The 14869-nt window shown below is 52.3% G+C and overlaps 1 protein-coding gene across 2 annotated transcripts in view; it reads left to right on the top strand.

Moving 5' to 3' along the window:
• The first annotated feature begins 413 nt into the window (after nt 1–413).
• The window catches only part of LOC103300904 (ultra-long-chain fatty acid omega-hydroxylase), a 29122-nt gene continuing 14666 nt past the window's right edge, over nt 414–14869 (top strand). The window contains exons 1-4 of one of the 2 annotated variants that reach the window (XM_054717313.1): nt 414–486; nt 5625–5866; nt 6619–6841; nt 9860–10004. In XM_054717313.1, coding sequence (XP_054573288.1) covers nt 6620–6841; nt 9860–10004 — 367 coding nt within the window. In that variant the 5' untranslated portion in view covers nt 414–486; nt 5625–5866; nt 6619. The remainder of the gene's footprint in view (nt 487–5624; nt 5867–6618; nt 6842–9859; nt 10005–14869) is intronic. The other variant, XM_008157834.3, reaches the window with a different exon arrangement.

Raw genomic sequence — 14869 nt, 5'->3', positions numbered from 1 at the left:
CCGGGGTGCTGACTTAGGGACCCCTGTCCAAGCTTGGGAGCAGGCCCTGAAGTGGGGGCCATGAGGAGTGCTGGAATGGGAGGAGGGTGTTGAGGGAGGATGGGAGGAGAAGGAGCCAGGCAGGAGCGGGGGGCAAGGGGCCTGAGCGTTGGCGGTTTCGGGGTGTCCCAGTCTTTGTCTGGACGTCCGCATGTCTCTCTCGCTGTCTCTCTGCGTCTTTCTCTCCATCTCTCCAGCTCAGTCTTCGCTTCCAGTCACTCTCCGTGCCTCCCTGCCTCTGTCTCTCCGGTTCTCTCAGTCCCTGGGGGCCGCGCCTAGGTCCCCGCCCAGAAGCCGGCGAGGCCGGGGGCGGGCCGGGGCGGGCCGGGGCGGGCCTGGCGGGGCGGCCGGGCGGAGTTAAAGGGCCGGCCGCGGGACGGTGCGGTCAGAACCGAGGTGGCGACGCCGGCGATTCCGGATTGAGGGCCCGAGGCCGAGACCCGAGGGGTGAGTGCCGACGGAAGGGTGGGGGGTGTGTGGGGGGGCGTAACCCGAACGCGCCCTGCGCCGGAACCCGGGGCGCCGCGGCCCCCGGGCAGACGGGGCGGGCGCGGGGGTGTGCGCGGCGGCCTCGCGGATCCCGGGACCCAGGACGGAGCTGCGGGTCCGGGACACTCAGGTCGGGGGCGGGGGGCGGTATGGTGTGCCCCAGACGGTGGCTACTTTCGAGCGCAGCAGGCTTTTCTGTGCCCGTCGAGGAGTCCGGGGTGCATCCTTTCTGGGTGTCCGAGGTGGGCAGGGGCCTCAGGAAGACCCACCCCACGCTGCCCCCCAATCAGGACTCCTCAGACCGACCCACGCTCTGCCCTGTGCCGCCTCCTGGGCGCTGATGGGCATCAGTGGGATTTCACTGTCTTAAAAGGGAGGCTGTGCGTCCCACCGGCAGACGGCCCGCCCGTAGCAGGCACAGCGCCGCTGGGTGCCCCTGTATGAAAACAGGGTGCCCGCCTGGGCCCCCAGAGGTAGCTGTGAGGGTTGTGTGAGGTCCTGCGGTGGATCCTAGCTGACGTTTGTTGGATGCTGGTGACGCGATGCTCTCCGGTGTCCCCGGGGCCAGCCTCTCAGCCCTTGCACCGGGCGGTAGCTAGCTGTTCCTGGACCGGGCAAGGCGGCGGAGGCCCACCGGCTGGGGAGTATCAGGCTGAAGGTGGGAGGAAGACAGAGCGACAGTGGGTGAGCTGGGATTTGAACCAACCAGCCTTGTGTGACCCCAACATCCTGGGCACTTTCCAATGGCCCCGGCCTCTCTGTCTGTGTGGCCCGGCTTGGGTTTCTAAGTGGTAACCTTAGCTCCGGCCTGGCAGCGGGTGGTGACCTGAGCAGGTATCTGCAGAGGGGCTTGGATGACACAGGAGTCATTCACAAAATGGGACCCTCTCTCTCCGCTCCGGCAAGCCTTGGGCCCTGCTCGACGAATATCAGGTGGCCGGGCACCAATACTGGATGCGACGGTGGCGCTAACAGCAATGAGAGGTTTGATCAAGGGCTTCCTGTGTGCCAAGCACCAAGCTGAGCACATTAAACATGCTGGGTTGTCGTAACAGCTTCACGAAGTGGGTAATCGGGTTCCTGAGGAGGAAATTGAGGCTCAGCGTGGTACAGACACTCGCCTGAGGTCACACAGCAGCGGTTTATAGGATTCTTTCTGCGTCTCGCGTGTAAGCGTGGCCACACTTCTCTGCATGGTGCTCACAGACCATTGCAGCCCTGGGATGATCTAGGTTACTACTGGTGGCTTTAACACTTCCTCCTCTGCCCGCGATCTCCTACGGGGTCCCCACAGCTGCAGCGAGACGCCCCCCTCCCCACGCCAATTTGTCCCCTTGACCTTGCCCTCCGAACTGCCCCCGAAGTTCTTTCTCAGAACCTCAGAAATTGGGGGGTAAGCTCTCTCTCCGTCAGGCCTTCTGGGGCCTGGCACTTTGGGAGAGTATGAGTCTTGGGTGAGGCAGCCCTTTGGCAAAGAGGGGGGTCAAAGAGGTGCCATGCGTCAGAATGGGGGCGTGGAGAACAGAGCCGGGGCGTGGGGTAGTGGGACCAGCGTCCTGCGCTTGGCTGTCAGGGTGCCGGCGAGCCCCAGCGCCTGTGCTTCAAGGAGAGGCAGAGAGACGGTTCCCGGTTCCCGGCAGGTCAGGGTCTCTGTCCTGAATTCCTTCCTGGGAGCCCACACACCTTGTAGGACAAGTCCTCGACGGGCGGCTGGGCTAACCTGACAAACCAGAGCTCCATGGGCGTGGGCCTTGGAGCCACTGGCACCTCCATCTCCAGATAACTTGGGGCCTTAGCAGGACAGGCGGGGCTGCCTGTGCCAGGGCAGGGCTGCTGGGTGCCCTGCCTGCGTCTGGGATGAGCTTGAGGGCTGGTGCAGAGAGGAGTGGGTATGCCAGCTTCCCACAGCACCCGATGTGCCAGCTTGGAGTGTCTCTCGCTTCTAGAAAAATAGTAACAGCAGGAATAGGGACAGTGGCTAAGCCTCACCTCACCGAAGTGTCCCAAACAACCTGCACAGGGAGGGCCTGCTAGTGGTAACCCATTTTCCAGATTGGTAAGTGGACGCTGAGAGTGGGGACGCGACCCACTCAAGGCTGCTTTATGGGGGATGAGCTGAGTCATGGTTATGAACCTAGGCTGGTTTGAGTCAAAACCAAACAACTTTTCGTTTTCTTTTCTTTTAAGTTGAAGTGTAATGAACATTTAGGAAAGTGCACATTCCAGAACTGGACTGTTCAGGAGTTTTCTCAGAGTGAAACCACACATGTCACCAGACCCAGACCAAGAGAGGGAAACCTGCCGGCGCCCCACAGCAAGCTCCTCCCCGCCAGTGAAAGCATCGTAACTCATACTTTCGTTAATTTCGACTACTTAATTTTAAAATAGACTTTTTAAAATATATATATATTTTTTATTGATTTTTTTTTTTTATTGATTTTTTTTTGTACAGAGAGGAAGGAAGAGGGATAGAGAGTTAGAAACATCAGATGAGAGAGAAACATCGATCAGCTGCCTCCTGCACACCCCCCACTGGGGATGTGCCCACAACCAAAGTACATGCCCCTGACCGGAATCGAACCTGGAACCTTTCAGTCCACAGGCCGATGCTCTATCCACTGAGCCAAACCGATTTCGGCTAGACTTTATTTTTTAAGAGATGTTTTAGATTTACAGAAAAATACGTAAGAAGTATAGAGCTCCAACACACCCTTTCAACTCCCTACAATTTCCTGTCATGAACGTTTTTGAATCGGCAATATGTGCTCATGGGATAGAAAATCAAAAAGTCCCTGAAAACGAAGAGGGAAAGTTAAGTCTCCCTGTCACTCCTGCCGCCGGTTCTTCCAGGCCCCGTCCAGAGGCAGCCGCCATGAGAAACTTCACGTGGTTCCTCAAAACATTTTTTTATATTTCTTTGCCTCACCTTTATCTCCTCGGTGCCCAGAACAGAGTCACACGCAGAGCAGGGGCTCCAAAATGATTTGCCAGCGGAATGCTGGAGGAATGCATGCAGAGCGCTTGGGGAAGGGCTGGCACGTGGAAGCATTCAGAGGAAGGTCACAAGGCTCCGTAGTCCTCACTCCCTGGCTTCCTGGCATCGCTGGGAGAGTCATTATCCGCCGTTAAATTGGTAAAGAAATAAATCCCCACGGCTACTTCCTGTCGAGCGTGTGGCCTGGAGCTGCCCCTGCGAGAGGCAGCGAAAGGCAGCCCAGTCGCTCATCATTGTCCCCAAGTCGGAGCCTCTGCCTGGGGCTTGTGACTTGGAGTTCTCTGTGCTTCATTTTGGGGGGTTGCCTACACCCCACCCCTCCCCTACCTGGACCTTTTAGGGGGCAGAGCCCCTATACCAGGCAGTCTGTATTTTTTTTTTAAGTTTAAATTGTGGTAAAATACACATAACATTTACTTAGTAAATTTTACTATCTTAACCATTTTAAGGGTACAGTTCAGTGCCATGAAGTACATTCATATTACTGTGCAACCATCACCACCATCCATCTCCAGAACCTTTTCATCTTCCCAGACTAAAACTGTTCCCATGAAACATTAATTCCCCATCCCTCCCTTCGCCCTCCTCCACTCCCCCCACCCCCCTGCCCCCGCCCAGCCCCTGGCGCCCACCCTTCTATTTTCTGTCTCTAGGAATGTGACTACTCTCAGGACCTCATGGAAGTGGACCTCACAGTATCTGTTTTTGGTGTGACTGGCTTATTTCATTTAACACAATGTCCTCGAGGTTCATTCATGTTGTAATACGTGTCAGAATTTACTTTTCAGGGCTGAGTGACATTCCATTGTAGAGATGTACCCCGTTTTGTTTATCCATTCATCCTTCTATGGAGACTTGGGCGGCTTCTGCCTTTTGGCCATTGTGAAGAAGGCTGCTGTGGACATGAATGCACACATATCTGAGCCCCAACTTTTACTTCGTTTAGAGATCCACCCAGAAATGGGATTGCTGGAACATTTCTTTTGAGGAACTTCCATACTGTTTCCCACCGCCTGGCTGTACCATTTTACATTCCCACCGGCAATACACACGCGTTTCGGTCCCTCTGCACCCTTGCCAGCACTAGTTCTTTTCTGTTTTGGACAGTAGCCATCCTAATAAGAGTGCGTGTCATCTTCATTTTAAGTCAGACCATCCCAGTGGGCCTCTCCAAATCTGGTGATGATCTACCCAGATCTTTTCCCAGGAGGCAGTGACCAACAGAAACTTCATGTTTTCTGCACGGAGCCCCAGGGGGCACCCCCAGCTGGAGTGGGAGCAGGGGTGGATTGAGGCTCAGGTGGGGACCTGAAAGGCAGGGTTTCTTCATCTGTGTTGCCGGAGGAAGTAGGAGCATAGGGGGAACCCTTGTCTGGTAGGACTGGGTAGAAAGAAGAGGTGAGGACAGGACCCACCCTCTGAGGAATCTCCTTGGCATTGCCTGAGCTCAATGGGCTCTCTCTGTGAGGGTGATTGAGGTTGATCTCTGGTGGGATCTTCTGGGGCCAGCTCTTGTCTCCCTTGAGCTGGGGCAACTGACCTTTAGTTGCCTGGAAAATAGAGAGAATGAGCCTGGCTGGTGTAGCTCAGTGGTTGAGTGTTGACCCATGAACCAGGAGGTCACAGTTCAAGCTGGGTCAGGACACATGCTTGGGTTTCAGGCTCAATCCCCAGTGTGGGGTGTGCAGGAGGCAGCCAATCAATCAATGATTCTTTCTCATCATTCATGTTTCTATCTCTTTCTCCCTCTCCCTCTCTCTGAAATCAATAAAACATGTTTCGTTTTTTAAAGAAAATAAAATGGAGGGAATGATGGTGCCTCCCTCTAAGGACTGATTTAAGATTCCACGAGACAAGGCATGCACACCCCTGAGCGTGGTGCACAGCGTGCAGTGAGGGCACCCTGTCTGGTCACTGAGTTATTATTATTGTTACCCACCCATCTTGTTTTGGTGGGTTCCTTCAGAAGCTGACCCTAGATCAGGGATTTGAGTGCAAGCAGTCTATCTGGGAAGGGATCCCAGGAAAAGCCGGTAGGCAAGAAGGATGTGAACCTGAAAGAATTGAAAACAGGGACTCAACCAAATACATGTCCACACAGATGCATAGCAGCACATGTCCCAATAGGCAAAAGGTGGAGACATCTAAGATGTCCATCAGCAGATGAATGAATAAACAAATTGTGATATACGCTTACAATGGAATGTCACTCAGCAGAAGAAATAAAGCACTGGCACATGTCACAACGTGGATGAACCTCGAGAACATCATGCCGAGTCAAAGAAGCCAAACAGGGAAGGTCACGTGTGGTATGATCCCATTGATATGAAATGTCCAGAACAGGTAAATACACAAAGACAGCAAGTAGATTAGTGGGTGCCAGGGGCTGTAGGGGATGGGAGGGATGGGGAGGGACTGCTCAAGGGGACGGGGTTTCCTTTCGGGGTGATGAAAACATTTTGGGACGAGATAGAGGTGATGGTTGCACAACAGTGTGAACGTACTAGGTGCCGCTGAACTGTGAACTTTAAAATGGTTCCTTCTATGTTGTGTGACACTTACCTCAATTTAAAGAGGGAGGAGGTGAAGGTGGAGGTGAAGGGGGAGGAGGAGGAGAAAGAAGGAAGTGGGGCATTTCATAGAGAAAGTCTCTATTGTGGCCAGCTGGAGTTTAGTCCCATTGGTGGTGCATGAGGAACCCACACCTCAGGGTCGTTGCACCCAAGGCGAGAAAGCGCTGGAGTCTTTATCTAGCAGCGCTCACCCTCATTGATGAGAGCTGCTTTGGGGGAGGGCGTGTCTTACTTTTCCAGCACTCTGACCAGCCGCGGGGGCAGAGAAGTCAGGAGGGATGTCCTGCAAAGTCAAGGCTGAGGGCATGTGGTGCATCCATCTGACCAGCTGGTGGAGACCGCTGCTGAGGGCAGGAGAGAGATGTACTCTTGGCATCTGGAACTCACATGTATTGTGCACCTGCTGCATGCCAGGCACACCATGCTTGACTCCACAGGTCACTGTGCATGTGCATATGGCATATAGGTGGCTGGAGGGGGGTTTCCATCTGCACTGACCCCTACCCCATGTGTTCCCCCCAGGATGCTGCCCATCACGGAACATCTGCTGCGCCTTCTGGGACTGGAGAAGACCGCCTTCCGCTTGTATGCCGTGTCTGCGCTCCTCCTCTCCCTGCTCTTCTTCCTCTTCCACCTGCTGCTGCGGCTCCTGCGGCTCTGCTGGCACTTCTACGTCACCTGCCGCCGGCTGCGCTGTTTCCCCCAGCCGCCCCGGCGCAACTGGCTGCTGGGCCACCTAGGCATGGTGTGTGTGGGCTGGGTGGCCAGGGCTGGGCAGAGCCCATGCATTCAGGGAGCCTGATGGACTGCTGGCTTCCCTCATCCCCCCAAGAAACTGGTTGGAGCCAGGATGTGAGACTGAGGCTCAGAAAGGGCAAGCAGTTTGCCCAAGGTCACATGGCTGGGATGGGGCAGAGCTTACTGCAAAGTTTTCTCTGTAATTCCAGGCTATTGCTGACCCTTCATATGATATAGGTTATATTTTATGATATAATCCTATATAATAAAGAGGTAATATGCAAATTGACCCTCACACCCTTGCACAAGATGGCCGCCCCCATGTGATCAAAGATGGCCCCCACAAGATGGCCTGCATGGGAGGGCAGTTGGGGGCGATCAGGCCAGCAGGGGAGGGTAGTTGGGGGTGATCAGGCCAGCAGGGGAGGGCAGTTAGGGGTGACCAGGTCGGCATGGGAAGGCAGTTGGGGGGGGCCGGGCCTGCAGGGGAGAGCAGTTAGGGGCGACCAGGCTGGCAGGGGAGGGCAGTTGGGGGCAATCGGGCCAGCAGGGGAGAGCAGTTAGGGGCGACCAGGCTGGCAGGGGAGGGCAGTTGGGGGCAATCGGGCCAGCAGGGGAGTAGTTAGGCGTTGATCAGGCTGGCATCGGAGTGGTTAGGGGCAATCAGGAAGGCAGGCAGGCGAGCGGTTGGGAGAGGGATATCTGACTGCCAGTTTAGGCCCGATCCCACAGGACATCCCCCGAGGGGTCCCAGATTGGAGAGGGTGCAGGCTGGGCTGAGGGTCCCCCACAAGATGGCTTGCATGGGAGGACAGTTGGGGGCAATCAGGCCAGCAGGGGAGGGCAGTTGGGGGCGATCAGGCCAGCAGGGGAGGATAGTTGGGGGGGACCGGGCCTGCAGGGGAGAGCAGTTAGGGGCGACCAGGCTGGCAGGGGAGGGCAGTTGGGGGCAATCGGGCCAGCAGGGGAGTAGTTAGGCGTTGATCAGGCTGGCATCGGAGTGGTTAGGGGAAATCAGGCAGGCAGGCAGGCGAGTGGTTGGGAGAGGGATGTCTGACTGCCAGTTTAGGCCCGATCTCCCTCCTCCCCCGTGCACGAATTTCGTGCACTGGGCCTCTAGTAAGATATAATATTCAGAATATAAGTACCAATGACTGTGAAGTTCATCAGATTCTAGGACCCTGGTGGGGGATGAGGGGGGCATGGTCCTGTAGATTTTGTTGCTCCATCCCCAACCCCAACTTGGTTTCATACTTTATCTCCGTTTAATGCTGTAGTCCCAGGTCATGGCGCCAACCATTTCCTTGCATTTCATTTCATTTCTTTCTTTCTTAATGCTCACCTGAAGATATATATTTTGTAAAAATTTGATTTTAGAGAGCCCTGGCCAGTGTGGCTCAGTTGGTTGGGCATCGTCCAGTATTTTGCTCTCATATCGATGTTTCTCAGTCTCCCTTTCCCTTCCTCTCTCTCTAAAAATCAATAAATTGAACAAAAAGATTCTTTAAAAATTTGATTTGAGAGAAAGAGAGAGAGAGAAACATGGATGTGAGAGAGAAACATCAATTGGCTGCTTTCCATACTTGATCAAACCCGCAACCTTTTGGTGTTTGGGAATTGACTAGGGATAGAACCCGCAACCTTTCGGTGCTTTGGGATGACACTCCAATTAACTGAGCCACCCAGCCAGGGCACATTTTATTTCTTATTTCACATGGGTGTGAACAGTCTCAGGGCTGATCCTGATAGAGAAGGAGACATAGGAGCCAGAGAGGAGTCATTTTGTTCATTTATTCATTCTGTAATTGCTGGGCCTTCCCACTGGCCAGGCACTGGGGTAGGCCCCTTCGGATCTGAGCTCTCCCCTAATTCTCACAGCCTGTGAGTTAAGGACGGATCTGCCCTATGTTATGGACTCCATCTTTGGGGCTCAGAGAGGTTAAGTGGCTTGCCCAAGGTCTCACAGTGGCTGAGGGCGGATTTGAGTTCAGATGCATCTGACATTGAGCCTGAAGCGTTTCTGTTTCATAGAGCACGTTGGTTCAGAGTGGGCGTGTTGTATGTAGCTGGGTGGCCTGTGTTCACATCCTGGCTCGGCCACAATGGCAGAGGGTGCCAGGGCCTGTCCATAGCCTCTGGGCCCGTTCCTGGGTGCAGTGGCCTGACTTCCGGCGGCCAGCACCTGTGTTCGAGGGCTTTTTGCAGCAGCAGGAGCCCACGCTGCTGTGTGTACTGCGAGCCTGAGAGGTCCAGCCCCGGGCGGGCTCTCAGCCAGTGACGATGGGACTGTGTGAGTTGGTGGGTTGACTCTGAGATGCGCGTCCCGCAGAGGTGCCTCGTGGCACCGAGCCCTGGTTGCCCACGGTGGTTACTTTCTTGACAACTTATTCTTTACTGACTACCTCCCCTCCCTCTGTCACTTCCCCACTTCCCCTTGTTTTTTTGGGATCACCCAAATCAACTACTTGCCCTGGAACTCTTGTCTCGGGACCTGTTTCTGGGGAGGCCAAGCCAGGACAGTCACTTACCTGCAACTTCAGATAAAGCAAAACGGGGAAATAGTAGCAATTCTGTCACTGGGTTCTTCTTGTGTGGGTTGAACGTATACATCTATGACACATGCCCCAAACAGCGCCCAACATGGCAAGCACACGCATGTGTTAAATATGACAATACTAGTACTATTTTATTACTAACAGAGCAAAAACTTGATAAATACCAACCACCATCATCAATGTGTTTACTGTCCCTGTTTTTATTTCTTGAACATCAGCTGTGTGTCAGGCCCCGTGTTGGGGTTCTGATGCTTTGTGATTTCATGAATTCTCTCAACTGTCCTCCGACAGAGTTGATTCTTTCCCACTTTTCAGATGAGGAAGTGGAGGCTCAGCGAGGTGCAGCACACGGTCTGCAGTCATGTAGCCCTTCTCGGCTTGTTTTGGGGGCAGGGAGGCGGCAGCGGGGAAGGACTGGCAAAAGCTGGGGCTGGACACCTCCTCACTATCCTTTCCTACCATCCCCACAGTATCTCCCAAATGAGATGGGCCTCCAGGATGAGAAGAAGGTGCTGGACAACATGCATCATGTGGTCTTGGTGTGGATGGGACCTGTCTTGCCACTGGTGGTTCTGGTGCACCCTGATTACATCAAACCCCTGGTGGGCGCCTCAGGTAGGTGGGCTGGGCCTCTGAATGATGTGTAAACCCTCAACTCCCAGAGTCCACCAGGTGGGCTATCCAGAATAAGGGTCATTTGAGTAGAGCTTTGAAGAATGAATAGGAGTTCACCAAAGCAGAAATGGCAATACAAAGAGTGGGAATAGCATGGGAAAAGGTATGTCTAATGGAGTCCCAGGAACTTTGAGAGAATGCCCATCCACTGGGAAGTCAGAACCAAACATGTTTGGATAAGTAGTTGTTTGCCCAAGATTTTGTTAACTGATTGTTGCTTAATTCTAATAGCACTCCCATCATTTGGGTTCTGACTATCCCAACCTATAGCCTGCTTTCTTCACTTGGGCTGACGCTGACTGGCGGAGAGAGAGATCTAGAAGGATTGTTTCTTCTGCAATCCACACCTACCCCATTGTGTAGGACTCCCAAGTGTGCGTGGTAAGCTCTTGCTCTGCCTTCAACACCCAGTTCCAATGACCACTCCCCCCACTCCTGGAAGGTTTCCCCAACTCCCCAGCAGACCATACCCCTCTCTCCAGGACTTTCCCATTCTCAGTCCAAACTGTTTAGGGTTGAGTGTGTCTGTCTCTATCTCCAGTGTGGTCTCACATGTAGCTGGGCACCTTCAAAAGCATCAGGGGACAGTGGAGAGAACGGGGATGAGAAAGGAAGAGTCCCAGGAGGTTTAGGATCTCTTGCCTCAGCTTGGGCCTCTACAGACACACATCTGGAGACTGCCTTCAAGGCTGCCACCAGGAGCCATGAAAGAGTGAGGGGCTGTCATCCTCCCCTCCCCCGGTGATGCCCGCCTCATGCCTTTACATCCCCATTGTTGCATTTGGGAGGGGTGACCATCCCCGTGGCACAGAGGAGGGACTGAGGCCCTGGGAGAGGTGACTCTTCCAAGGGATGGGCACTGCGTTTGGGAAGAGCCTCGGGGCCAGGCCTTGGGTGGGCGGGTTCCAATCCTGACTGGAGCACACACTTGCTGTGTGACCCAGAAATCCATCCAGGCTCTCAGGGCCTCAGTTTCTGATCTGTAAAATGGGGCTGTTGTGAAAACTCAAAAATATAATGTAGGTAGGTGCTACTAAGGGTTTCTTCTCTTCTGTCTTTTTTTTTTTTTTTAAATATGTCTTTATTGATATCATTGAGGAAGGGAGAGGGAAAGAGAGATAGAAACATCAATGATGAGAGAGAATCATTGATCAGCTGCCTCCTGCACGTCCCCTAATGGGGATCAAGCCTGCAACCCAGGCATGTGCCCTTGACTGGAATCGAACCTGGGACCCTTCAATCCGCAGGCCGACGCTCTATCCACTGAGCCAAACCAGCTAGGGCTCTTCTGTCTTTTTAATATACTTTTTTTTTTCTTTCTCTCCCTGCCTCTTCCTTTTCTCCTTCTGACCCGCGCCCCCCCCTTCCCTCTACTCCTCAGAGCATTAGTTTCCTAAATTTCATCCTGCATGGTTTGAGACTCCAAGTAGATCAGGAAGTAGAGTCCTGCCTCCCCCCCCGCCCCCCCGCTCACGTCCCCCCCATGAGCTTGGCACTAAGTAAATGCTGAAGCCTCTTCCTCCCCCTCCCTCCTCAGGACAGGCAGGATATCCACGGCCTCCCCCACCAGAGGAGCAGGATGGGGACTTCAGGTTGGGGAGGGTGGATGGGTGCCCCTGCCTTGTCCATGCCTACCCATCTGGGATGGGACAGGTCTGGCCCAAATCTCAGACTCCATCTCCCTCTGGGCCTCCTTGGTGGTCTCGCTGCTCTGAGCTTAAACCAGCACAGCTGATGGGCCCTGAGGAAGGCGTGAGTCCTCTTGGACGCTCTGTGTTTGTTTTGTTTTTTTTTTTTTTTATCTCCTAATGGGCATTTGGGATAGAGAGCATTAATGCGACAAAGTAGGTGAAAATGCTTTACAGAGGACAAGGCATGATATATAGGCATATAATTATGGCTTGGTTTGATACATTCATTTTTTATTGAGATGGAATTCACATAACATATAATTAACCATTTTGAAGTGTACAGTTTAAGAGTGTAAGATAATTAGTGTGCTCACAAGGTTGTGCAACCATCCATCGACTCTCTAGTTTCAAAATGTTTTCATGAGCCCGTAAAACACCCTGCACCCATTAAGTAATCACTTACCATTTCCCCCTCTCCTCATCTCCTGGTAAATATTAATCTACTTTCCGTCTCTATGGATTTTCCTGTTCTGGCTATATCACAGGAAAGGAATTAGACAGCATGTGGTCTTTTGTGACTGAATTCTTTCACTCAGCACAATGTTTTTGAAGTTCATTCACATTGATCAGCAATGATCAGGACTTCATTCCTTTTCTAAGGCTGAGTAACAGTCCATTGTATGAATATACCACAATTTGTTGACTATTCGGGTTGTTTCTACCTTTTGGCTGTTATAAATAAGGCTGGTAAGAACACATGTGTACAAATTTTGGTGTGGACACATATTTTTACTCCTCTTGGATAAATGTATCTACATACCTAGATGTATCTACCAGGAAAAAAAAGTTGTGGGGTCATATGATAATGCTATGTTTAACATTTAAGGGACCTCCAAACTGTCTTCCATGGCAGCTATGCATTCACTTTTTACTAATTGGGGCCTGCTGTGAGCTGGGGACCCAGATATTCATGTCACAGGTTCTTGACACCAATGATTATAATCATAGCAATAAAAATAGCCAACAGTTAGTTATTCATTTTACATGCACAAATATTTAATGAGCACCTACTATGTGCCATAACATAGTAGCCCATTAAGTTTTCATAGGGGTACCAATGAGGCAAAGGCGGGATTGTTCTATTTCACTGTTGGCAGATGAGGACATAGAGGGGCACAGTAGTAACATGTCCAAGTTTACATACCTAGTTAATGGTAGGGCTGGGATTTGAACTCAGACTTGGCAATCCCAGAGGCCAAACCCTCAACCAGATCATATGCAGCTTCTTGCTTGGCACCGTGTGGGGGCTTTTCTTATATAACTTCTGCCAGGGTAACTTTACCATCCCCTTTTTACTGGAGGGAAAATTTATGGAGGAGGCAGCCTGGCATTGAGCGGTTAGGGTTGGAGTGGAGGAGGGACCCAAGGATGGGAAAACAAGGGTTCAATTGAGGAGAGGGTTTGGAGAAAGCCTTCTGGAGGAGGCATTAGTGAAACTGGGCTTTGAAGGATGCATAGGAGTTTGCCAGATTAGTAATTTCAGGTGGAGGATCCTACTAGTGCAAAGGTGCAGATGTGTGAAAGTGCTGGGGGAATTCAGGTGATTTGGGGTGTCTGGAGTGAAGATGATGTGTGTGGAAAAGTAAAAAATTAGACAGGAGCTGGATGTTAGAGAGTGGGAATTTTTGAGCATGCTTCCAGAGAGGCCGTGGACTATGCCCCAGATAGAGATGTCAGTGCTGACACCAGGCCAAGCCTTGAGATACGGTCTCATGGCCCCTTCCCAGCACGTAGCCTTCTTTCACAGAACACTGTCAGCTTTCTGAAGAACAGGATGACCCTGTGAATAACATGGTCGTCATTGGCATGATCCTGACATTGCTTGGGAAAAACTGTTTTGTCTTAGGTTACTTGTTCTGCAAAAACCGGATGTGGTTAATGTGCTTAAAAGTGGTCCTACACAAAGGGTCGCTGCTGCTCTCTGGTCTCCCTGCGTGGAGAATGGCAGAGCAGTCGCCGGGTCGCCCGGCCACCCGGCTAATAAAGGCTCCCTAAATTTTAATTTGGTCTGGGCTCCAGTGGTCATTCACTCGCATCCGCTCCACAACACTGGACACAGAGTACCTTTGTGCAAAGCGAATGAGCTTGTTTTTTACTCTGGGGGTGATAGGCAGCCATGGGAGGTATTTGAAAAGGACAACCATTGGACAGGTCTGTGAGTCAGAAGGCCTTCTGGGAGTCCCAGCCTGGAGTCCAGAGTCCAGAGAGGAGAAGAACAAGCAGACTCCCACTTTCCTCTCCAATATTTCTTCTTCCAGGGAGCTTGCCTTGACTTCCAACAGCCTTTTCTCTGTGCCTCCCTTCTCTCATGACACACTTCCTACCATCTTGATAATTGCATGGCGTGCCTCTGCTTCCCTTTCCCACCCACCCCACCCCGAGCTCCTCCAGGCAGGGCGTGGAGCTGAGCCATCGCTGGGTTTCCAGCATCATCCAGCATGGGTTGGGCACGGAAAGGTGGCAGAAGAGGTCTGTGTTCAATGGGGGAATGAATGAGTGGACAAATGACTGTGTGCATGATTGGCCAATTCCTGGGGAGTGTGTGTGTGTAGGCAGCTGAGTCACAGCTCAGATAAAAAGTGACATCACGAGTTTCAGGTACTTCCTTCCTGGGCCCCTACCCATTCTGTCCCAAATCTGTTTAGCATACAGACAGGGAATTCACCCACTCACTCACTTACCCATCCATTCATTCATCCATTCACTAATTCATTCATTCATTCATGCATGCATCCATCTATCTATCCATCCATTCATTCATTCTTTGATTCATTCATACAGTAAAAATGTATTTAGCACCAATGTATCAGAGATGAACGTGGCCCCTCCCCTGAAGGGGATTGTTACTGGAGGGATACAATCCAGATTTATTGGTGGGGAGGGTTGGCATTCACGCCGAGACTAGAAAGATGAGAAAAGAGTGTTTGAGGCAGAGAGGCATCTGGTGGGAAGAAGCAGAGCAGAGGGAGAACACAGCTTTTTCCCAAGGAGCTGAGACAAGTTTTATGATGTTAGAACATTAAGTATGTGTTGGGGGTGAGGTGGGGATAGAGATGTTTTGAGAGCGGTCTGGACTGAGGTAGATCACTTAGGGCTTTGAAAATGGACTGAGAA

The sequence above is a fragment of the Eptesicus fuscus genome, chromosome 6 (genome assembly GCF_027574615.1).
Source record: "Eptesicus fuscus isolate TK198812 chromosome 6, DD_ASM_mEF_20220401, whole genome shotgun sequence".
NCBI lineage: Eukaryota > Metazoa > Chordata > Mammalia > Chiroptera > Vespertilionidae > Eptesicus > Eptesicus fuscus.
The sequence above is the reverse complement of the archived record's forward strand: the minus strand, read 5'-3'. Positions and strand labels throughout refer to the sequence as shown.